This window comes from Eleutherodactylus coqui, chromosome 4 (genome assembly GCF_035609145.1).
Source record: "Eleutherodactylus coqui strain aEleCoq1 chromosome 4, aEleCoq1.hap1, whole genome shotgun sequence".
NCBI classification, from domain to species: Eukaryota; Metazoa; Chordata; class Amphibia; order Anura; family Eleutherodactylidae; genus Eleutherodactylus; species Eleutherodactylus coqui.
Window position 1 is genome coordinate 280,826,272 of NC_089840.1, and position 25,041 is coordinate 280,851,312.

At 45.6% G+C, this 25,041-nt stretch overlaps 1 protein-coding gene across 1 annotated transcript; it reads right to left on the minus strand.

Annotated features, from left to right (window-relative positions):
• LOC136624345 (oocyte zinc finger protein XlCOF7.1-like) lies at positions 1–25,041 on the minus strand. The gene is made up of 2 exons (XM_066598282.1): positions 24,897–25,041; positions 1–2,026 (listed from the first exon to the last, which is right to left on the minus strand). The coding sequence occupies exons 1-2, from the start codon at positions 25,024–25,026 to the stop codon at positions 150–152; spliced, it is 2,007 nt and encodes a 668-aa protein (XP_066454379.1). The 5' UTR covers positions 25,027–25,041; the 3' UTR covers positions 1–149.

Genomic DNA, 25,041 nt, shown 5'->3' on the forward strand with positions numbered 1-25,041 from the left:
TGATTTCAATAAACCTTTATTAACATTATATAATATGGAAACTACTAATTGTATGGCTTTTCAATTGTCATGATATTAATAAATCTAGTTTACAACTGAGATCATCTTGATGGTCGGTAACAGAAGTTCACGTGAGGCGGTCGAGGTTTTCAATCACGAAGAAGAAACTCAAGAAGAGAAGAAGATTTTGAATTGTGAATTTTCTGATGTTTAACAAGATTTGATTTCTTGGTAAAACATTTCTCACATTCTGAACATGAAAATGACTTCACCCCTGTGTGAGTTCTCTGATGATAAACAAGACTTGATTTCTGGATAAAACATTTCCCACATTCTGAACATGAAAATGACTTCTCTCCTGTGTGCATTCTCTGATGATAAACAAGACCCATTTTCATGGTAAAACATTTCCCACATTCTGAACATGAAAATGACTTCTCTCCTGTGTGAATTCTCTGATGTCTAACAAGACCTAATTTCATGGTAAAACATTTCCCACATTCTGAACATGAAAATGACTTCTCTCCTGTGTGAATTCTCTGATGTCTAACAAGACCTAATTTCATGGTAAAACATTTCCCACATTCTGAACATGAAAATGACTTCTCTCCTGTGTGAATTCTCTGATGATCAACAAGACCCTTTTTCCTGGTAAAACATTTCCCACATTCTGAACATGTAAATGACTTCTCTCCTGTGTGAATTCTCTGATGCTCAGTAAGATTTGATTTCTTCGTAAAACATTTCCCACATTCTGAACATGAAAATGACTTTTCTCCTGTGTGAATTCTCTGATGATCAACAAGACTTGATTTTTGGGTAAAACATTTCCCACATTCTGAACACGAAAATCGCCTCTCACCAGTGTGCATTCTCTGATGATAAACAAGACTTGATTTGTGGGTAAAACATTTCCCACATTCTGAACATGAAAATGACTTCTCTCCTGTGTGAATTCTCTGATGAATAACAAGAATTGATTTGTGGGTAAAACATTTCCCACATTCTGAACATGAAAATGACTTCTCTCCTGTGTGAATTTTCTGATGATAAACAAGACCCGTTTTCATGGTAAAACATTTCCCACATTCTGAACATGAAAATGGCTTCTCTCCTGTGTGAATTCTCTGATGGTCAACAAGGTTTGATTTTTGGGTAAAACATTTCCCACATTCTGAACATGAAAATGACTTCTCTCCTGTGTGAATTCTCTGATGAATAACAAGACTTGATTTGTGGGTAAAACATTTCCCACATTCTGAACATGAAAATGACTTCTCTCCTGTGTGAATTCTCTGATGATCAACAAGACTTGATTTGTGGGTAAAACATTTCCCACATTCTGAACATGTAAATGACTTCTCTCCTGTGTGAATTCTCTGATGATAAACAAGACTTGATTTGTGGGTAAAACATTTCCCACATTCTGAACATAAAAATGACTTCTCTCCTGTGTGAATTCTCTGATGATCAACAAGACTTGATTTCATGGTAAAACATTTCCCACATTCTGAACATGAAAATAGCTTCTCTCCTGTGTGAATTCTCTGATGATCAACAAGACTTGATTTTTGGGTAAAACATTTCCCACATTCTGAACATGAAAATGGCTTCTCTCCTGTGTGAATTCTCTGATGATTAGCAAGATTTGATTTTTGGGTAAAACATTTCCCACATTCTGAACATGAAAATGGCTTCTCTCCTGTGTGAATTCTCTGATGTCTAACAAGATATGATTTTTGGGTATAGCATTTGCTACATTCTGAACATGAAAATGACTTCTTCCCTGTGACAACTGTTTCTTCTTTAACATCTCTTCTGTAAATGTTATGTTGCTTGCTAGTTTGTGATGAATTATAAGATAGAACCTCTATAAAAGGATCAGATGACAGATGTTTGCTGGGAAGGGCTGAGGGTACATCTGGGATAATGGCAGGCTCTTCGTGTGTATCTTGTATGTTACCATCATCTTCCACTGTAAAACCTGAAGATATCAAATGTTCCTCTGAGCTCCTGATGTCGTCATCTGCCAAGAATAAAACAGATTTTAACATTACAATTATATCAATATTTTATAAAAATTTCTATATAAAATATTCATACAAATTGTGAAAAAGACAAGTTACAAAAACCCCGTGCTCTTTTATGTATGAGGTTTTACTTACTTGAATAAGGGGTTTGCAGAGAGTAGCGAACCTCCTCAAGAATCCAGGTTAGCCTCTAAATTATCACCCGTTCCTCCAGGTTTCTTTTGGAGAGTCGGTACCTTCTGGTGTTTATTCCATTAGTGTAGGGCAATAGATACAATACAGGAGATGCAACGCGAGTCGGAGGGCTTACTGACTAATCTGCCACCTTTCATGAGCATATGACACAGAGACATGATAAAAGTATCAGGTACTTCTTAGAACTGGAGCGACTGGAAGTGTGTACGTGCGTGCATCCAGAAGAAAGTAGCTGCTGAGCTATATCCCGATACACGCTTAACCGGAAGCAGAGGTACATTTCTAGACGCAATTTTGTGCGCATGCTCGTCTTGCACATGCTCATTATACGGATTAAGTATACTTAATAACAAACGAGTGCCACATTTTATATTATTTCTCCAGAACCCCCATACTTTTATTTTTTACACACAAATCTCCAAAATTTTAACCCCTTAGTGACGGCCCCATCGGGATTCTACGTCCTCACTAAGTGGGCTTTAATCCTAGAGGACGTAGAAACATGCATCGTCTTAGGATTAATACCCTCTTAGCTGAGGACGTGTCAGCTTCATGTTGTCGGTGCCCGCAGGTAGCCGACAGCATGGAGCTGTCATCTTGGGCTGCGGGCAGTCCCCCCCGGCAATGCAATCGGCGCTATCCAATGGATACCCATCCCAACCAGCCCCCGTAATTACCCCTGTCTTCGGAAATACCACACAGTTCACATTATTACTTTTATCTAAGATTTGGGGGAACGCCAAAAAGGGGGCGGACGGGGGGGAATTTTTTAACGTGTCAATTTTTATTCCATACAAGTGAGCAGTGGGGCCTGGAATTTATTCAGTTGTGCCCTGCAATCCAACAGATGTTCCTTCCATTATAGGCCTTGCCATGTGTCCTGTAAGTAGATTAGGGCCACAATGGGTACGTTTCTGAACACGGGACAAGCGGGGGGATCCATTTTGGGGTTAAAGTCTTCATTCCTATGTACACTGTACAAAAAAAACCCAGTTTTTAAATTGACAATATTGCCAAAAAATGAAAATTGTAATTTTTTCCTTCTGCTTTGCTTAGATTCATTCAAATACTGTGGGGTCAAAATACACAGTACACCCCTAGATGAATTCGTTAAGGGGTCTAGTTTTCAAAATGAGGTCATTTGTGCGGGTTCTCTATCGTTTTGGCCACTCAATGTCTCTACAAGTGGGCATTGGGACCTGGAAATTATTCCGTTGTACCCTGAAATCCAATGAGTGCTCCTTCCATTATAGGCCTAGAAATGTTTCCTTTAAGTAGATTAGGGCCACAATGGGTATATTTCTGAACACGGGAGAAACAGGGGTATCCATTTTGGGGTGCAAGTAGTCATTCATGTGTGTGCTGTACAAAAAAGTTGATTTTAAACTGACAGAATTGCCAAAAAAATGAAAATCACAATTTTTTCCTTTTGCTTTGCTTGAATTCATTCAAAAACGGTGGCGTAAAAATGGGCAGTACATCCCTAGATAAATTTGTTAAGGGGTCTAGTTTTTAAAATGGGGTCATTTGCAGGGGTTCTATATGGTTTTGGCCACTCAAGAGCTCTACAAGAGTGGTATGGGGCCTAAAACGCCTTCAAGCAAAACGGATACTTTTGGTATAACTTACCGTAAAATCTCTTTCTCGTCACGTTCATTGGGGGACACAGCCAGACCATGGGGATATAGCCACTGCCACTAGGAGGCGACACTAAGCACAAGTGTTAGCTCCTCCCACCAGGCTATATCCCCCCTGCAGGCACTCAGCTAATTAGTTTGTATGCAAGCAGTAGGAGTAGCCAGTGGGAGTACACAAGAAAATATTTACATTTTTACGTAAACCAACACATACCAGTACTTCTGGATAATTATATTGTCATCTGTGACCCGAGAACAACGGGCTCCAGCCATGCTATCTATAATGAAAATAAATCTTTGGGAGGGTGCTGTCCCCCCCAATGAACGTGACGAGAAAGAGATTTTACGGTAAGTTATACCAAAAATATCCGTTTCTCGTCCGTATCATTGGGGGACCCAGCCAGACCATATGACGTTCAAAAGCAGTCCCGAAAACAAAATAGGGTGCGTTATTCTCCAAATGGTCACAGTCAGGGACAGCCGCTTGTAGAACCTTTCTACCCATGGCGGCGTCCGCTGATGCATATGTATGGACTCTATAAAATTTTGCAAATGTATGCAAGGATGTCCAAGTAACCGCCTTGCATACCTGTAATGCCGAGGCTCAGTGACAAACCGCCCAGGAAGCCCCCACCGGCCTTGTGGAGTGGGCCGTTATCCGAAATAGAGGCGACTGCACCTTGGCTCGGTAAGCCTCCGCCACTAGCGTTTGAATCCACCTTTAGATGGTCACCATAGAGGCCGCCGATCCCTTACGCTGTCCCTCTGGTATTACGAACAGTGTCTCTGTCTTCCGGAAGTCTTTGGTTCTTGTAACATAAATTCACAAGGCCCTTATCAGATCCAGTCGGTGCAGTGCTCTCTCTCTCTCGCCTGTACCGCTGCTGGAGAAACAGACAGAAGTACGATATCTTCGTTAAGGTGAAATGCTGCTACTACCTTTGGCAAAAAAGCCCGGAGCTGGTCTCAATACCACCTTGTCCTGTTGGAATGTCCTGAAGGGAGGGGTTCGTCCTACAGAGCGGCTAATTCGGACACCTACCGTATCGATGTGATCGTCACCAGAAAAAGCACTTTCCAGCATAGAAGCCTCAGAGGTACCTCTCTGAGTGGCTCAAACGGGTGTGATAGTAACGCATTCAGCACCCAATTAAGATCCCATGCCAGAGTAGGTAGCCTGAACGGGGGTGACACATGCATGACCCCTTGAAAAAAAGTTTGCACCGCTAATTTATTAGCGATTGGTCTCTGAAAAGAAACCGAAAGAGCCAATACCTGGCCCCTTAAGCGTTTTCATATATGATAATAAATTCTTGATGGCTCCGGCTTCCTGGCTTGGATCATCGTTCGGATGACTGCCTCAGCGAAACCTTGTTTCCTTAGTATAGCGGTCTCAATAGCCAGGCCGTCAAGCGAAGAGACATCGAATTCGGTGGAAGAGCGGTCCTTGTGACAGTAGCTCCTCCCGTTCTGGGAGTGGCCATAGGGCGGTAGTCAAAAGCTCTACTATGTCTGGATACCCCGCTCGCCTCGGCCAATCCAGTGCGACCAAGATCACTGGCCCTCCCTCCTTCTTGATTATCTTTAGTATCCTCAGAATGAGTGGAAGAGGAGGAAATACGTACGGCAATCTGAACCCTGCCTACGAACTCACCAGAGCGTCTACCGCTATTGCCTGAGGATCTCGCGAACGTGCCACAAAGGGCATCCAGGCAGAATTACAGGATACTTCCAACATTTCTACATCCGGGGTGCCCCAGCGATGACAGATCGCCTGAAAGACCTCCGGATGTAGTTGCCATTCGCCGGGATCCACAGTCTTTCGACTGAGAAAATCCGCCACCCAGTTTTCTACCCCTGGGATGTAAACTGTCGAGATGGACCGCAGATGTTTCCCTGCCTAAGTATGCCGGATACTTTTGTTATTGCTCTTGCACTTCTTGTGCTCCCCTGACGGTTGATGTATGCTACTTCTGTGGCATTGTCTGTCTGGATTTTTACATCCTTGTTGAGAAGTAATGAAAATGCTGTAATGCTCGTCAGATGGCCAGCAGCTCCCGAATATTTATTGAGAGTCTTGCCTCGTCTTGTGACCACACCCCCTGGGTGGAGTGTCCCTCCAGAGTCCCACCCCAGCCGTAACGACTGGCGTCCGTGGTCAGTATCCTCACTGCCCTGGACGTAGTGACCGACCCCTCTGGATTCTCCTGTAATTCATCCACCATCTCAGAGTAACTTGGATGCGTGGTGTTATGGCAACCTGTTGATCCAGCGTCCACTGTGACTTGTTCCAACGTGACAGGATGAAAACGTTGAAACTCCCTGGAATAAAACTGCGCGAATAGTATAGCCTCGAAGGAGGCCACCATCAGGCCCAATACCCTCATGAAATGCCTGATGGCTATCCGTCTACCCCGGAGCAGGAGATGCACCTTGCTGACCAGTGTTACCGCCTTCGCTTACGGTAGGCGAATCTGGTGTTTCTTGGTGTCGAACACCATCCCCAGAAACTCCAACTGCTGAGTCGGTACTAGGCAAGATTTCTCGTGGTTGATGATCCAACCAAATTCTTCTAGTGTCTGAAGCGTGATGCGCAGACTTTCCAAATTGCCTTCCTCTGGCAAGGGGTGGCCATCACCCTTCTTGAATGGAGTAGTGCCATTACCGCTGCCAGAACCTCTGTGAAGATCCTTGGGGATGTCGAGAGTCCGAATGGTAGCGCTATAAATTGGTAATGGCTCCCATGGACCTCGAAACGTAGGAATTGCTGGCAAGATTCGCGAATTGGAATATGCAGGTATGCATCCCTGATATCCACCACTGACAGGAAAACTCCCCTGGTTCCGTAGAAGTTATCACTGGCCCGAGGGATTCCCTCCTGAAATGTTTTGCTCTGACGTAATGGTTTAGCAGTCGTAGGTCGAGGACCGGCCTGACCCTGCCATCTTTCTTGGGGACTACGATGGGATTTGAATAAAAACCCCTTCCGTGCTGACCAGATGGCACGGGCACCACTACCCCTTGTGCCAGTAGCGGTTCTATTGTTGGGTGCAGCTGTGCTGCTTTCCCTGGATCCTTTGGTACCCTGGATCTGAGGAGTTGATCCTGGCAAGGTTGCGAACTCCATAGCATGCCCTCGCAAGCCGCCCTCCTGTACCCAGGCGTCGGCTATGTGGGTCAACCACACATCCTGAAACCGGAAAGTCTGTCCACTTGGGTGTCTTTAAGCGAGATCGCCAGGCTAGCCTGGCTTTAACGGAAGTAGCCTTCCTCTGCTCAGCTGGCGCCCTTCTTGACTGAGTCCACTGCCCTGTTGAGGGTCGGGACGAAAATCGCCGAAAAAAGAGAAAGCTTCTCCTTAATCAGGTCGTCTAGTTTGGGGGCCAAACAGTCTATTGCCTTCGAAGGGCAGTTTCGTTGGAACCCCTTTGGAGGATGCATCCGCTGACGATCCGTTCAGCCATAGTGTCCTCCGCTTAGCCACGGAAGCTGCCGATGCGCGGGCTACAAATTCGCTGCGTCCAAATTTTGCTGCGCAGGCAAATTTTCGCTTGACTGATATTTTCCGTCACGTCAAATATCTTTTCGCAGTTGCTTTGCCCATGCCACAGATGCCTTGCTCACCCAGGCAGAAGCGAAGGTGGGCCGCAAGGCAGTGCCTGCAAAGTTGTTTTTGCCATGGCATCTAGTTTCCTGTCCTGCGAGTCGGTTAGGACCGCAACATCGGCGGAGGGCAATGCCGTGCTTTTTGGTAAACGTGACACTGGTGGGTCCACCATCGGGGTACTGACCACCCTTTGTCGAGGCCATCTGGGAATGGATACGCCTCAAAAATCCTGATGGGAAGGAAACACTTGGCAAAAGCGTTTCTGCCGTTCAAATAATACGGTAGCTGGTGGCACTTTTACCGGAGTCTCGGCTACCTGTAGTCGGTCCTTAACTGCTACCACCAGGCTGTCCATTAAAGTGGCAGCCTGGACATCTGTTCCCCATCTAGGTCTGATAGAGAGAACGCAGCTGACCTTTCCACCTCCTCTGGTCCGCTACTTCCCCCCGAGAGAACATACGGGGGCTGCGTTTGGGATGCAGCCTGGGATGCTGAGGAGCATAAGGCCCGTGAGGGGTCCAGATGAGACCAAACCGACCTCGCTGTATACCGAGACTGCCGGGAGAATTCCCTGGACCTATGATACGTCCAGGAGGATCCCCTGGAACCATGAGGGGTGTGAAACGACTCCTTAGAGTGTTGAGACCTAGCGGACTTGGACGACTTCCTAAGGCGACGAGACCTCTGGGAAATTTCCTCAGGGCTGCAGGATCTCTGTCTTTTATGTGACCTTCCCCGTGAATGCTCCGGGGAGGATGCTTCAAACTGCGACTCTAAACGGCGCAGTATCACCGCTGACGAGCTGGCTAGTCCTGAAACGGCCGGCAAGGGGCCTAGTCCAGTTAGCCTCGGTCACCTGCTCCAGGGGTGGCGGGGGGGGGGGGACCGGGGTCCCTGGAGCTGACCATGCCGAAATAAAATTCGCCTAGCGGGATTCCACCTGGCCGCATGGGAACTTTGTGTTGCGCATGCATAAACTTTGGCCCTCCCCACAGCTTGACTGGAACCCTCTGGTCTGGGGTCAGACATGGCGCAATCCGCACACCCAATGGGTAACCGCAAAGGGGTGGGGTAACCTTGTACTGCTACAAGGGGAGAGACACAGACAGGAGAGTGCTGCCTCAGCAGGGCTTACCCTGTCCCGCGGCTGTCCTGTCCCAGCTGGAGCTTCTAGGAACCTGGCAGCACACCACAAGTTTCTCTGCGGATATTGATGCTGGAAACTGACGCTGCTGGAGCTGGCACTGATGAAGGTTGGCGCTGAGGGTTGGCGCCGCTCTCTGTCACTGAGGATTGGGGCTGACTGATGCTGAAAATGCTGCCGAAAGCCTGAAGCTGGGAAAGCTGAAGGCTCGCTGGTCAATAGCGCTGGTTCCGCTGGAAAAACCGCTGGGATAAGCAGCTCAGGCACAGCAGTTCCTCAGAGAGGGTACTGCTGCACAGGCACTATGAGCGGCCATCTTCCCAGCTGGCCGCCTCCTTCAATGTCCCACGTGGCCGGGGTGGGCATGGCCTGCCCCGGAAACCCGGCCGCGTCACCATAAGTGCCTGCGCAACCTTTAAAAAGTGTCCCTGAGGGCGGCGCTTCCAGCCGCGCCGCATGTGCTGCTGCAGCCAGTAGCCCTCTTCTGCCGTGTCCTGGTCTGCGCATGGCCTCCAGCCGTTGCCAACACCCTTGGTAAGCCCCGCTGCCGTCTCCCGACATTCCCCCCTGATGTGCTCCAGAAGGGGCCATCTTAGGGGGATCTCTTACAGCCAACCTGCCGGGGCACCGCCGCTCCCTAGATTGAAAGAAGGGAGGGGGAGGGGGGGTAAGAGAAGGAAATTCACCGCTTGGCCATCTTGACTCTCCTGATGCCATGCTCCTGGTACGGCCCCCTTAAGGTGTTACCTGACAGCCGACCTGCAGACCATAGGGGGAGATGTTTGAGGGGTCCTCCACGTCGTGGGTACGCTCCTTCCTCCCCGTCTGAACTCCAGCAGTGTTCTCCCCCAGCGCTCGCCGTCAAGAGGGGTGCTACTCCAGAGGGGGGAACCCTATAGCTGGCGGGCCACGACGCCAATGCACAGAGGCAGGGTCGTGCCACCTTTTCTTCTCTGGGTAAGACGTCACAGTGTGGTGAGTACACCACCTGCCAGCGTCTTCCCCGGGAGAACAGGTAAGCCAGGGAAAAGCCCCGACTCCCTGGATTACCGCACTTGAGGTCTCCTCTGGACCTAACTAAGTCATGTTTGCCTCCTTGCAGACACTAAGCTAAAAACTAATTAGCTGAGTGCCTGCAGGGGGGGGGGGGGTATAGCCTGATGGGAGGAGCTAACACTTGTGCTTAGTGTCGCCTCCTAGTGGCAGTGGCTATATCCCCATGGTCTGCCTGGGTCCCCCAATAATACAGATGAGAAATTTATGTTCTGAAAGACACCGACTTCTCCTTTCGTTTTGGGCCCCGTTGTGCATCCAGAATTAAGATTAGGGCCACAATGAGTATATTTCTGAAGACGGGAGAAACAGGGGGATCCATTTTGGGGCATCAATCCTCATTTTCATGTGCACTATAGGAAAAAAATTTCTTTAAAATGACATATTTGCAAAAATATGAAATTTTATTTTTTCTTCTCTAAATTTAATTAATTTCTGAAAAAAAACTGTGGGGTCAAAATACACATGACCCCCCCCCCCCTAAGTGGATACATTAAGGGGTGTCGTTTTTAAAATGGGGTCATTTAGGAGGGTATCTATCATTGTGACACCTATGAGCCTTTGCAAACTTGGCTTGCTGTAAGAAAACAGTGTTCCTCAAAATGTTGAAAATTAATGTTAAATTTGTACGTCATCTAAATGGTTAAAAAAAATAAAAAAAAAAAAACACAAAAGTTTTTCAAATGTGCATTCAGAATAAAGTAAACAGATGGAAATATATATCCTATCAAAAATTTGTACAGTATGTTTGCACATATTACAGTTGAAAATGTGAAAAAAATGATCATTTTTTTCCATTTTTTTTCCAGTATTGGTACTTTAAATAAACATACACGAATTATATCGGTCTATTTTTGGAACGTAAATTAAGTACAACATGTGGCGAAAAAACAATGTCAGAATCACTTGGATACGCAAAACCTTCACGGAGTTATGCTATGTTGAACGACATGTCAGATTTCCAAAATCTGGCTCCGTCACTAAGGCGCAATCAGGCTTCGTCACTAAGGGGTTAATGAACAATCTAATGTATAAAAGAAGTGTTTTAAAGAGAAGGGGCACCCAGGGGTGCTGGTGAGTTCAGCGATGCTAAGAGCGCAACAACAAGACCAGTTAGAGAATCCACAACAGAAACCTGAGAAAACTGAGGAGCAGAACTCCAAAACATTGTTCTGAAACCACATTAATACTCAACCTTCCCACCTGAGGAACATCCTATCGAAACATTGGGGGATCCTACAAGGTGACCCCTTTCTATCTGACAATATCCCCTGTCGACCTCAAGTGGTACTCGAAGAAATAAAACTGAAAAATATACTGGCACCCTCTCACCAACCCAAATGGAAGATCCTAACTCATATTCCGGGTTCATCCATGTGTGTGTGGAGGGGGGGGGGGGGGAGTGAGGGGCATATACGATGCTTTGGGATGTGGCATATAAAATTGTAAATGCTGCCAGAATATTTGCCACAGCAGGAAGGAGATATTTATACAAGATGTGAATAAGAGTTATATTCTACAATATCTTTTAAACTATGGATGGGGTCTGGCTGAGGGAAAAATCCAAGGCAGCGTTTATAGAGAAGTTCCAACAATATCCGTTTCTAGCTTAATCCATTGTTTAGACTTCCTGTGGAAGTGCCAGTTGAACGATCTAAGAAGGATAGAGGCTTAAGGCCAGAAAGCCCCGCCCCTCCTGTGGGTTTAGGTTTTGAGAGGGTTCGGTAGCTGATCTGTAAAAGCAGATTGTAGGCATTTAAAAAAATTCACGGGGAGCTGGATAGGCAGAGTCTGGAATAAGTACAACAAGCGAGGGACGACGTCCATCCTTAGCACATTTATTCCACCAAAACGGGAGATATTTTTTGTCGTAGTTATTCAAGCTCAGATATGTAAAAATATTAAATAGTTAAAGGGCTTTTCCCATTAACTGCAGGTACAATAATTTGTGGAGCGCCTAGTCTACTGATAACATCCTAATGGGACAATTACTTTACCCAATAAATTTACTTTTTTACTTCCACATTGTAGGACGTGTTCTGCGCTGATTTCCTCCCATGCGGTGATGGTAATTTCCTACCTCCAGGGGGCGCTCATGAGAAGGTACAGGTCCATAAAATGAAAGAATCTGTCTCAAAATGGCCGCTAGATACAAAATGGAGCATTATAAGACGTAAATAAGCTTGTGTGTAGTGAAACAATAATTCAAGCAGAAATAGCTTTAGAGCAGGAGATTCGTTGCAATGCGTAATGATGTGTCTCTCTGTTCTTTTTCATGAGAACCAGGTCTGGACACAGTTCTTATCAGGAAAAGTCCTCCCACACCTGCGGAGAGACTTGGACAAGGGAACTGACTGTACTACAGCGAGCTGAATAACAAAGGGAGGACCAGGGAGGACGAGATAACGCTGAAGCTTGAGAACATAAATATATTCTCACTAAACAGTGCATGATTCTAATGTTTTTTCTAACCCAATGAGATTAACCCCCGTGACTAATGACGTATTCATTTTCTGTATTAGAACTATAGTCAGTCAATAAACTTTTCAGTGTGTACGCGCCTTAAGCAGAGTGGGCTGTATATACTTGCCGCGGCTCATCTCAACATATCTGTGAGAGCTAATTACTATACATCATAGTTTTTGGCCTCTCTGATGCATCCAGGTATGAACTAATTTGGAACCCAAGGCTTGAAAGGTTAATGTGACCGGTCATGTGTAACGGTCCTTAACAGTTGGCGTAGTCGGCAGGATTTACTGATTGACTCTTGTGTCACTCATCGGACGACGACATCGGACTGGGAGGACATATATCCGCTGTGCCAAACCAGAGGACTGATCAACCTCACACACAGCCCGGTAAGTGTCATATTTATCATATGATGTCTGCCGTTGGTCTGTTTTGGCTCAGTTGATTGACAGACTCCTAGGTCAGTCGGATGTTTGATGTTTGACATCATAGTTGTCATCGGTAAAGAAGTTTACCTCAGGTCTTGGGTGGTCTATGACACCAGGGGACAGAATCTTTTAGGACGTTATAAATTGTATTATCGAGCATACTTCTCAGGGACATCAGATCCCGGTTGAGAGACGGCTTTGAGGGTTTAGTTTATCGAGCATACTTCTCAGGGACATCAGATCCCGGTTGAGAGACGGCTTCGAGGTTTAGTTTATTGAGCATACTTCTCAGGGAGTGATTGAGCAGACGGCATCGGACGTGACAAGTACGATCACGTGATTGAGCATACGGCTTCGGACTCCCGGTTGAGAGACGGCTCAGAGTTTAGTTTCGGAACATGTTTAAATTAAGGTACCTGACAGTGGTCTGTTTGATTCTGTCCACTTGGTGTCATGTAGAGCAGGCAAAAAGTTAAGAAGTTATGTGAAAGGGCGTCAGACGTTAGAGTTCTTACATTACATGATTGAGCATAAGGCTACAGGCATACCAGGGTCTCAGGCAGTTATATATACTTATAATTAGGCCGTTGTGATATACGATGTTTAAATTGTTAAGAAGAAGACTGTAGATGATGGTCTTTTGGATCCTGTCCAGTTGGTAGTATGTAGAGAGGAGTTGAAAAATGCAGAACATGTGGCGTCATCAGAAGGTGCCAGCGTATGTGTTATTTATGAGTCTAAATGCAGGGAATAGTTCATATGCACAAAGAGCGGACAGCCGTTTTACAAAGGTGGGGGCTGTCGGAGAAGGCTTGAAAAGTGTGTTAGCTGATAATGAAGGAATTGTAGTTAATAGACGTTTGCTCAAGTTTGCAGAGAAAGATGTTTCAGTAAGTGACGTACAGTTGAAGTAAGAAAGTTGCAGATTCAAGATGGCGATTATTCATATGCTTTGAGTTGAAGACAAAGAAAGGCAGCCTTTCTTCACCATCTGAGGGCACCGCCCCGGCCGTGTCATGGACGATGTTTTTCTCCCTTTTGTCCTGCCCCTAGATGGCCGTGTTGTTATTGGGGCCAATACCAGTCGATATATCTTGATACGTGTCTAGTATGTAGTATTCCTGGACCCTCCCGTCACCATCGCCCAGTTAGGCCACGCCTTCGGTGGCCATTTCAGTGCCAGCCACAGCCCAGCGGCCATTTTAGCATCTGTTGCAACAATACCTTCAGCTGCCGCTCAGACGTCCTCTTAGCTCCGCAGCAGAAATGAGCTGGCCTCTGAACTCCCATCTATGTATGTTTTTACCCAGCATACCAATTCTGCGCACTGCAATGCCGAGTGCCTTTTCTATTTTGCATAGAAACATTCAAGTCCCCTCATCCCGCCTGCAAACAGCCTCCTCCCGATTATCTGTTCTGCAGTCTGTGCTTAGCACCCCCATCCCAAGTAGGTCTGTGCTTAAAATTGCCCACAAATGTAGTTGTCGCAAGGAGGAACCTGGGGGCGAGTTCAGGCAGAATCTGTGATCTATGTGACAATTTGTATGTCTTAAGGTCCCAACATTGTGCCATTGCTGTACGTGTTGTCCATTCCTCATAAGTCAGATACTGCTGAGAAGAAAGGTCACTATAGGTGCTAGGATCGCAGACGGCAGTAGGAAAGCTTACAGAACGAAGGAGAGGGTCAATATGTGATAATATATATAGATATATAAATATATAGGAGTACATAGAGGGTTAATGCTTGATCTATTAGAAGCCGCAGCTAGTCCGGATCCCCCCCCCCCCCTTCCCTTTGGTTTTCTTCATCTAACTCTCAAGGCCAAAGATTAGAGCGGAGAACACTGGACAATTAATTAAGTTTGCTTGACTAGAATAGAACTCAAAATGAATCCAGTAAATCTTACTGTTTTTGCTGTTCTTTGTGTAAATGTCAGTTCTGTAATTGGTTGGACGTGTGCATAATTGCTAAATGTGTGTTCCTTTTATGGGACATATTAATGTTGTGAAATCTGTTGTACATCTCTAGTATTACAGACAGTTAAAGTTTGACTGATTCCAGGGGGGGTGGTAGTGATTGAATGCATTTGTTTGCAAGATGAGGACAGTTGCATCATACGCGTTATCTCCTGGTGTGAACGGTGTGCATCCTAGTGCAATGTATCCACAATTTCCTGAACTCTAACGGCACAAACATTGTGTGTGTGGGGAATCATAGGCATTTGAATGAGAGAGGCAGACTTGACCGCATGGATGGATGAGAGTTAATGACCCGTGTTCAGACGATGCAGATATTGACTGGGGATACAAGTTTTTCTCCCCCCCTTCTGCATATGCAGACTGTAAATTTTCAATGTGGATAGATGTTTGTAGAATATTCATGTCTCTATTATTGGCACTGATATCTTACAGGCCTTATCTGCATCCATCAAATTCTCACCAGATGGATCAGTACGGGTTGAGACCTCAGGTGCCGGTTCAGAAGAGTCTTGTAAACTAACTGCTCCAACAAACACCCCTCTTTTTCCAGTCCAGAAAAGACGCTGAAGGGTCAGCCACACACCTACCGCATGTAGGCGCTGTGTGCTGTCGGTGTTGTGTGATGTAGGCACTGTGTGCTCATGAGGTGTCAGTCAGCCACCTACGGCATGTCGTTGCTGTGTACTGATGATTTGGAAGCCTGCCAACAGGCCACAATTTCACTGTTAATTTTTCTTGCAGAAATGACAAACTCCAGTCCTGCAAAATAAAGGTTGTTCTCCTGGGTCATTGGTCAGGCCAAGGAACTGGACATCTGACAGAGGAACAAAAGGCTGTTCTCCAGGCCATACCTGTACCTATATGTGTTGCCAAACTCCGCACCTTTCTGGGCCTTGTTTCATACTGCCCACCATGAATGCACTCGGTTTCCCTACTTATGCAACCACTCTATGACTGTCTTTCAATTATTCTTTTCTCTCTCACCTCTGAAGCAGCTCCCTCGTGTGTTTGTGCGGTGGCAGCAGTACAGGCAATGGTTAACAAATCTTCGGAGTTGGTATTGAACTACCCCTAGTGGTCCTCACCCCCTATGACACCCGGAGCATATACACGCAAGTGCAACCCAAGCACTTATTTCTGGCCCGTCAAATCCAGCTACAATGTGCTCTTGTCACTCTTCTCACTGTTGCTACTACCTTGAACTCGGTTACTCTCCCAATTAAGTACCCTAGTTCAAAGGGGGGGAGGAGAGAAGATATAGGTGATCTAGGTATTGCAGGTCAGCTATTTTTAAATTTTTAATTTTTTTCTTTTTCCTTTTTACAATAAGGTTATGATCTATTTGAAATAGAATACCAGCCTGATTGTCTAGCGGTAATCGGTGCAAGGGGTTCAGAAGTGCCAATTCAGCTGGCAGAAACTGAACCGCTTGAGGTAATGTTTTAAGGGTCACGATACCTCACGCGCTTCCTTATGCTGGAAGGTCCTGAAAGCGTATTGAGAATTGCGTGATGGGACCCTTGGGAGGTTGTATCAAACTTCACCTGTCCGGTGAGGTTTGTATACACCCCGGGTCTGAAAGTCACCCGACCTTATGTCGGATGGCAGCAGACCAAGCGACACCTCTACCCGTCCACACTTTTACGTACGCAGAGGACCAAGCTCTTAGCCCCCTTGGTCCGTCAGTACCCCCTGGCACATGTCCAGGAAGATGCAATTGCAGACATTGTCTCTTCTTTATGTTAACTTAAAGCCCTTAAGAAATGTGTCTTCCCAGCCAATACCCCTTTTGTTCCCCATTAAAGAGAAAGAGTTTAAAGGGCCAGCCAGACTGTCAGTATTTGTTTGCATTCATTTTCAGAGGAAAGCAGTACTGTTGGACAGTGCTGCCATAAGGGGCACAGAATAGCCCAAAACCAGTTTACCAGATGCATGAAGCTGATATTAGACGCCTGGCCAATTCCCGAGGGCACCACCCTCTTGTAATATGTTGATGATTTACTTTTTTTTTATGTACTCCTGACCCAAATAGTTACCTCAATGTATCACTAAGCCTTTTGTGTTTCCTCCATCAAGAATAGAAAAGCTGTAAGTTTACTAATGGAAGCCATCATGTTGCCAGAACAGGTGGCCATAATAAATGTTAACTGAAAGCCCTTGTTAATAATGCATATTCTGAGTTGTTTTTGTAGATGGTACCAGGGTGATTGACGACTCCACGCTGGATATGCAGTGATCACGCAACAAGATGTCCTAAAAGCAGAATGCCTCCGCATGTCCCAGGACAGGAAGCGGAGTTACAGGCCCTCACTGAGGCGTGTGGAGTGGTAGAAGGTAAGACGGCAAACATTTACACTGACTCCCGGTATGCATTTGGCATAGCTCATGACTACGGCCTAACATGGAAGGCCAGACAGCTTGTTACCTCAGCAGGACAGCCAATTAAGAATGGTGCAGCGGTGACAAAGTGGAAAGCTCACACCAATTCCTACAGCAGAGAAACAAGAGGCAACGCCATCACAGATCACACAGCAAAGGCAGCGGCCCTTAAGCCGTGGAAGAAAAGAAGAAAAGAAGAATTTAACAATAATTTTGGACTTTGATATAAACCTTGGAGTTTGAATTACTTTGATACAAACTTTGGACTTTGATATGCTAAAGACTTTACAGTTACAAGCAGCAGAAATGGGACGGTGAATGGCGAACAGTCAACAGAACTTGCCCACCACGGTCCCTGTGCCCCATGATGGCCCAGCGAATGCACGGAAAGACACACCTACCAGGGGTCCAGAAGTCTGCCTTGAGGTTGTGTCCTCTGGTCTGCTCCGTCGCCTCCAGTGCCGTCCGGCATGACGTGCCCACAAGGGTCTTTCTGACTTTATTCCTGACAATGTTGCCTCCTGTGGCTAGAAACGCACTGACGCCGAAATCTGCGATCTGCACGGAGCCGTCTTCACCCAGAAGGATGTTTCCAGCCTTAACATCCCTGTAGATCTGGCCGTTCTTATGCAGGTACTCCAGGCCTTCCAGCACCTCCTTCAGCATGGTGGCGATGCTTGCCTCATCCAGCACCCCGTTCAAAGCAGCAATGATGTCGACGCTTGAACACGGACGGGTGGCTCCTGGGTTTCCTGTAGTTGCTGCATCATCACTTGTCCAATTTTGCATGACCTTTGCCGTAAGCAACAGGGCAGAAGTAAATTTGCCACATAACACTTGCCTAGACCACTCTACCCATTTCAGGGATTGCAAATTGGCTACATTCAGCTCCCACTTGTTGGGAAGCAGGAATATGTGCTTGTTGTTGATTTCTTTTCAGGTTGGAGACCTACCCTGTTACCAAAGTAAATAAGCAGGTAACCGCACAGAAGCTCATGAATGGGGTAATCTGCAGATATGGGGTACCGGAAGTGATTGAGTCAAACAAAGGTACAAATGTCACAGGTGAAATAATGCAATACATCATGTCTGCTTTGGGTATATTCCAGGCTTTTCACACACCCTACCGTCCACGGAGTAGTGGGAAAGTAGATCCATGGGCAATGAAGGAAAAGGGTAAATCTTGAATTGAGTGTCTTCCATTCGTTTTTCTTTTTCTCCGGAGGATACATGCCACAGTAGCCAAGTTTGGAAAATGATTCTCTTGTTAATTTTGTCATAGGTCTCTCCAAGGAATTGTCAATAATGCATTCTGTGGTCTCTGTTTCTCTCTCAGGTCCTACAGACGAGCGTCACAATCTGAAACCAGGTGGCAGGTTTGATCCACATGTGTATATATATATATAGATGCAATCAGAGTGCCAAGGGGGGGTGCCAGATGAGTTTAAAGCCAGGGATCAAGTTAAGGCCGGATTTGAGTCCCTGTTTTGAATAGTAACCATCAATAAGAATGTTTGTATATATATTACAACCAGCAGGGGTTCGTGAGCTATACAAGAGATGCACTTTAGGAGCTTGCTGATCAGTTGGGCCCCACGGCCACCATGGCTTTCCAGAACCGAATGGCTCTGGATATGATGCTAGCCGAGAAAGGTGGTGTTTGTAAAATGATTGGTGAAACTTGCTGTACGTATATTCCAGATAATACAGGCCCCACAGGTAAAGTGACTATCGCAATAAAGAAATTGGCCACATTGTCAGAAGAGCTGAAGCGTAATTCTGGGATAACTAACCCCTGGGATGAGTGGTTTGTATGGACCGGACAATGGAAACAATTCTTAATGCAGATAGGAATAGGGATTCTGGGTACTCTTATCGTACTCCTGCTACTTTCTGTCTGTATTGTGCCCTGCATAAAACGCTCCTGTGCTAAGCTTACAGATCAGATGGTGCCTGTTGCTCTCGTGTATGTTGATGTGGAAACCCCAGGCAATGGCTATATGCCTATAATACAACAGAGCGATTTGTCCCCTTATGGATCTGTCTCAGCAGAAACAGGGGTGACCACTCTAGTCTCCCAGCCATTAGAATAGAATAGCATGTATGTTGTAGATCCCTTCTGTGTCCATCAGGTCTTCGCGTTTAGTTAGTTAGGATTAGTTGTCGGGGAAGGGATTAGCCCTTGGACAGCTGACCAACAATGATAGGTAGGGCATAGATCATAAACTAGAGATAGGGAAAGCAAACCTTACCCCGCCCAGTAGAAGTTATAAAGTATCGTTTATTTTGAGACAGTTTCTAGGGGGAATTGAGAAGGTACAGGTCCATAAAATGAAAGAATCTGTCTCAAAATGGCCACTAGATACAAAATGGAGCATTATAAGACGTAAATAAGCTTGTGTGTAGTGAAACAATAATTCAAGCAGAAATAGCTTTAGAGCAGGAGATTCGTTGCAATGCGTAATGATGTGTCTCTCTGTTCTTTTTCATGAGAACCAAGTCTGGACACAGTTCTTATCAGGAAAAGTCCTCCCACACCTGCGGAGAGACTTGGACAAGGGAACTGACTGTACTACAGCGAGCTGAATAACAAAGGGAGGACCAGGGAGGACGAGATAACGCTGAAGCTTGAGAACATAAATATATTCTCACTAAACAGTGCATGATTCTAATGTTTTTTCTAACCCAATGAGATTAACCCCCGTGACTAATGACGTATTCATTTTCTGTATTAGAACTATAGTCAGTCAATAAACTTTTCAGTGTGTACGCGCCTTAAGCAGAGTGGGCTGTATATACTTGCCGCGGCCCATCTCTACATATCTGTGAGAGCTAATTACTATACATCATAGTTTTTGGCCTCTCTGATGCATCCAGGTATGAACTAATTTGGAACCCAAGGCTTGAAAGGTTAATGTGACCGGTCATGTGTAACGGTCCTTAACACTCATACAGCTTGTAAGATTACAGAGCGCAGGAGCCAAACGAGGCGTGGATAAGAGCTGCTCACCCCCCCTTGCTGTAAACTGCCCTGTACTGCGCTGCAACTACAGTCTGCTGATCATGTGCTGCTGACTGGGGAATAAAGACGCCTTTACAAGCCCGGCACCGCCATTATCAGTGGGCACAGATATGTTTGTAGCCATTCACTAACCCAGCTGACTGTTACTTGTACCAAGTTGTGGGAAGTTCCTACTGAGCATGCCCAGTCCTTCTGGTTCCAGCAGCAGAGGAGAGGGACATGATAATAATACTTGCACATGTGCGGAGGCAGCACTGGGGACGGGGGTCAAGGTCTGATAGAGTGATTGGATGTTGCAGAGACCCTGACATAGTGCATGGGGTATCAGCTGGGGGCAGATGGAAGGAGCAGCTAAATGCAGAATGAGGATGGCTTCTCCTTACACGGCGCCTGTGGCTCTACCAAAACATTAAGGGGAAATAACATAACAGCTTGTATAGCTTATTGCTGTATATTCCCCGATTATTATAGAACTGCTGACTGATTTGTGCTCGTTGCAGCCTGCAGGCACACGGCGAAGGACCGTCCTGAACTCACTATCCACAGCATCAGGACAGGGATCTGCTCCTTTGTGCAAGGAGGAACAGGAGGAGTAGTGCCAGAACCCTACAGAATGACCCTCAGCAGACTATAAAATAATAATCTTTATTTGTATAGCGCCAACTTGTTCTGCAGCGCTTTCAAGCACAGGAGAAAACCGACAATACAACAAATTACATGTTTTTCTACAATCAATTTGAAACAAACGAGGTGGAGGCGATATAGGCAGTACAGGAATTACATGAGTAAATCAGTTATTAGGAAGCAAACGGGTGGATCAGTAGGGAGGTGCCGGGGTAGAGGTCATAGGCAGGGTGGAAGGTGTGGGGAGCGGTAGGGAGGGGCAGGGGGACTAGGTCAGGAGATTTAGTATGCCTCCCTGAAGAGGTGCGTTTTTAAGGCGAGTCTGAAATTTTGTGCATTGTGGATTGTCCAGATGCCTTGGGGTAGAGCTTTCCAGAGGATGGGTGCTGCTCTGGTGAAGTCCTGGAGGCGAGCATGTAAGGTTTGTATTAGTGGGGAGTTTAGTCTGCATGTGTTAGCGGATCGGAGTATTGGGCTGGGTGATAAATGGACAGAAGGGAAGCGATGTGCCATGGGTGAGGGTGAGGAGTTTAAATTTAGTTCTGCAGTGGATGGGCAGCCAATGCAATGACTGGCATAGTTCAGAGGCATCGGAGAAATGGCTGGATAGAAAAATGAGCCTAGCTGGTGTGTCTAATATGGATTGAAGAAGGAAGAGTCTGGTGCGGAAAGGCCGTTGAGCAACAAGTAGCAGTAGTCAAGTCGGGAATGGATGAGGGCGGCAACAACTGTTTTAGCATGTCCATGGTGAGGAATAGCCAGATTTGAGAAATATTTCTGAGGAGCAGGTGGCATTTTTGGGACAAAGATTGGATGTGGGGGTTGAAGAAGAGGTCAGAGTCTGGTATGACGCCCAAGAAGTTGGCGTGCTGTCTGGGAGTGGTGCCAGATACCGATATGAAGATATTGTAGGGAGATCGGTAAGCAGAGGGTGGAAACACGAGGTGGTCAGTATTGGAAAGGCTTTGTTTGAGAAAGAGGGAGGACATGGTGTTAGAGACAGCAGACAGACAGTCTGTGGGATTTTGGAGGAATGGTGTTGAGATGTCACAGGAAGAGGCATATAGCTGGGTGTCCTCAGCGTAGATCTGGAATTAGAGGCCGAGTTTGCGGATAGTTTGTCCAATTGGGACTTTAGAGAAGATTAGGGGACCAAGGTCTGAGCCCTGGGGCACCCCAACAGCGAGAGGAGGCGGAAAGGAAATAGGGCCAGTAAGGAGGGCTGATAGAGTAAAGCATGTTAAGGAGGAGTTTGTGGTCAACAGTGTCAAATGCTGAAACAGGTCAAGGAGGACTAGCAGGGAGTAGTCGCCTCTCGACTTCGCTGTCATCACTTCACTAATGACCAAATTGTTGGAAACAGACTCCGCGGGAACCATGAGGGCCCAAGATCCTGTAGTGGAAGCTGAGCTCACATCCCAGCACCATGTAGCTTGAATAGCATTTGCCAGAGACACCGGAATTGGCAAGTCCACCATTGGCACCCTGTTCTCTTCACAGACAAAAGCAGCTTCACAAGGAGCACATGTAACAGACATGGAAGAGTCTGCAGAGGATGGAGATCATCCACATCTGATATACCAGGTTTCGGGCAAGTAAATTTGGTACAAGTGTTTATCTGTTGCTTGCGTGGAATATTTTATGAAGCTGTGGTTACTTCAGAGGAATAGAGGAATAAAATATGTATACACATAGAGGTGAGGTAGATTCTCCTCAGTATATACACATAGAGGTGAAGTAGATTCTCCTCAGTATATACACATGCAGAGGTGAGGTAGGTTATTCTCAGTACATACACCCAGAGGTGAGCTAGATTCCCCTCAGTATATACACACAGAGGTGAGGTAGATTCTCCTCAGCATATACACCCAGAGGTGAGGTAGATTCTCCTCAGTATATACACACGTAGAGGTGAGGTAGATTCTCCTCAGTACATACACATAGAGGTGAGGTAGATTCTCCTCAGTATATACACCCAGAGGTGAGCTAGATTCTCCTCAGTATATACACCCGGAGGTGAGCTAGATTCTCCTCAGTATATACACTGTAGTAGAGTGAGAGTTAAAGTGTGGGACGGACGGTACATACCGCAGAGACTACTAGCATCTGTGAGGTAAACCCGGTCCGTCTCTCACTCCAGTACTCAGTGTCACCTGGCCCAAGTAGGTGAGGTGCATAAATGGGCGCAGGTTGCAGTCTGAAGAGGGAGGTGTGTCCTGTGTGAGCAGCAGAGGCTTACAGAGAGTGCTGAGCTGGAGACACTGCACCACGCTGCTGGGAGGGTTTGCTTTACTTTGCCCTATTAGTGTTTACAAAGACTTTTGTGTTACTACTGCTGGACTGCTTATTTAAAAGGACTTTCCTTGAACTTTCTGTTATCTGGAGAATGCCAGTACTTTTGTTTTGTTCATCAAGTCTGAATAAAGACAAGACGCTCAGCATTTGGTCGTGGCCAGGTGTGTTTCCCCCTGCATTGCTACAACACCCAGAGGTTAGCTAGATTCTCCTCAGTATATACACTCAGAGGTGAGGTAGATTCTCCTCAGTATATACACTCAGAGGTGAGGTAGATTCTCCTCAGTATATACACTCAGAGGTGAGGTAGGTTCTCCTCAGTATATACACATAGAGGTTAGCTAGATTCTCCTCAGTATATACACCCAGAGGTGAGGTAGATTCTCCTCAATATATACACATAGAGGTTAGCTAGATTCCCCTCCGTATATACACACACACAGAGGTGAGGTAGATTCTCCCTCAGTATATACACCCAGAGGTGAGCTAGATCCTCCTCAGTATATACACCCAGAGGTGAGGTAGATTCTCCTCAGTATATACACCCAGAGGTGAGGTAGATTCTCGAAAGTATATACACAGAGAGGTGTGATAGCATCTCCTTAGTATATACACAGAGAAGCATTAGATTCTCCTCAGTATATGCACAGAGAAGCATTAGATTTTCCTCAGTATATACACTCAGAGGTGAGGTAGATTCTCCTCAGTATATACACATAGAATGAGGTAGATTATACAAATCATTTCCTTAAGCTTTATGTATCACAGATTTTTTCAAGCTTAGAATTGAATACTCAAGTTGTGTCCCCTTTACTTTTCCTATGTAGGACCTCAAGAATGGTTGTTGCAAATTTAACACTTGTACGACACTGGGAAGTTACATAACACAGGGGGTCACTTACTTTTGCACTTAGCATTGTATGATCAAGTTGTGAATGTTTTAGTTTTCCTATTTAGGACCAAAATAATGGTCATGCCAAATTTTATGCTTATACGACACCAGGAAGTAAGAGAGTTAGTGGCCAGTCAGTGAGTGTTTTCATCTTTATATATATATATATACTAGCTGATATACCCGGCTTCACCCGAGTTAATTTAGTACAGGTGTTTACATTTTGTTTGCAGGGAAAATGAAGTCATAGTTACTTGAAAACCAAGGAATAAAATATGTATACACATATAGGAGTGTTAGATTCTCCTCAGACTGTATGTAGCAGTGTCCCTCTGCAGAATGTGCAACCCCTACCACTCTCCTCACATTTTACTTTTAAAAGTAACGCCCCTTTTTATTCAAATTTACCCCCAGACTGGAGGTTGCAGCCCCTTCTTAGCCTTAGAGGCTCCATCCCTGCAGTGCATGGCCGCTTCCTTATGTACTTTATAGCCTTTCAGTATATACTCATAGAGGTGAGGTAGATTCTTCTGAGTATATACACACAGAGATCAGTTATATTCTCCTCAGTATACAAATCATTTCCCTAGGCTTTATGGTTTCTGAGAAAAGAACTATGTAATGTATGGCGGGTTTTCAGTTTTTCATGCTTAGAATTAAATATTGAAGTTGCAACCCCTTTACTTTCGCCATTGGGTCATAAAGAATGGTTGTGGCAAATTTCATGTTTGTGCAGTTCATACGTGTGTTATTAGTTACATTACATATGAGGTCACTTACTTTTGCACTTATAATTGAATAATCAAGTTGCCACCCCTTGACTTTTCCTACTTACAACCCAAAGAATGTTCATGCCAAATTTCACGCTTGTACGACTCCGGGAAGTAATATAACATAGGGGGTAACTTATTTTTTGCACTTAACATTGAATAATCGAGTAATGACTCCTTCTCCTATTTTGGACCTAAAAAATCGTTGTGCCAAATTTCATGTTTGTCCGCCATCGGGAAGTTAGAGAACTAGTGGCGAGTCAGTCAGTCAGTGAGGGCTTTTGCCTTTGTATATATAGATTTTTGCTGAATAAGGGAAAATACAGCTGAAAACCCCGACAACACAGACTCTTCTCTACATGCAGTCTCACCTGGGGGGTCATCTGTAGGAATCCCCTCCGTACACGGCTGATACCCCCTCACATGTGTCTCTGTAGCATCAATAGGGATCAGATCTTCCTCCAGTTTCACCAGCTGTGAAATAAATATTGTAAAAGTCATCACACAGTTGGAGAA

What these genes read in the sequence shown, in the direction of transcription:
- LOC136624345 (XM_066598282.1), bottom strand. Translation starts at nt 25,026, where the DNA reads ATGACTTTTACAATATTTATTTCACAGCTGGTGAAACTGGAGGAAGAT. An exon ending in TCCTACAGATGACCCCCCAG is followed by an intron (nt 2,027 to 24,896) that starts GTGAGACTGCAT and finishes TATTCTTGGCAG; the next exon opens with ATGACGACATCAGGAGCTCA.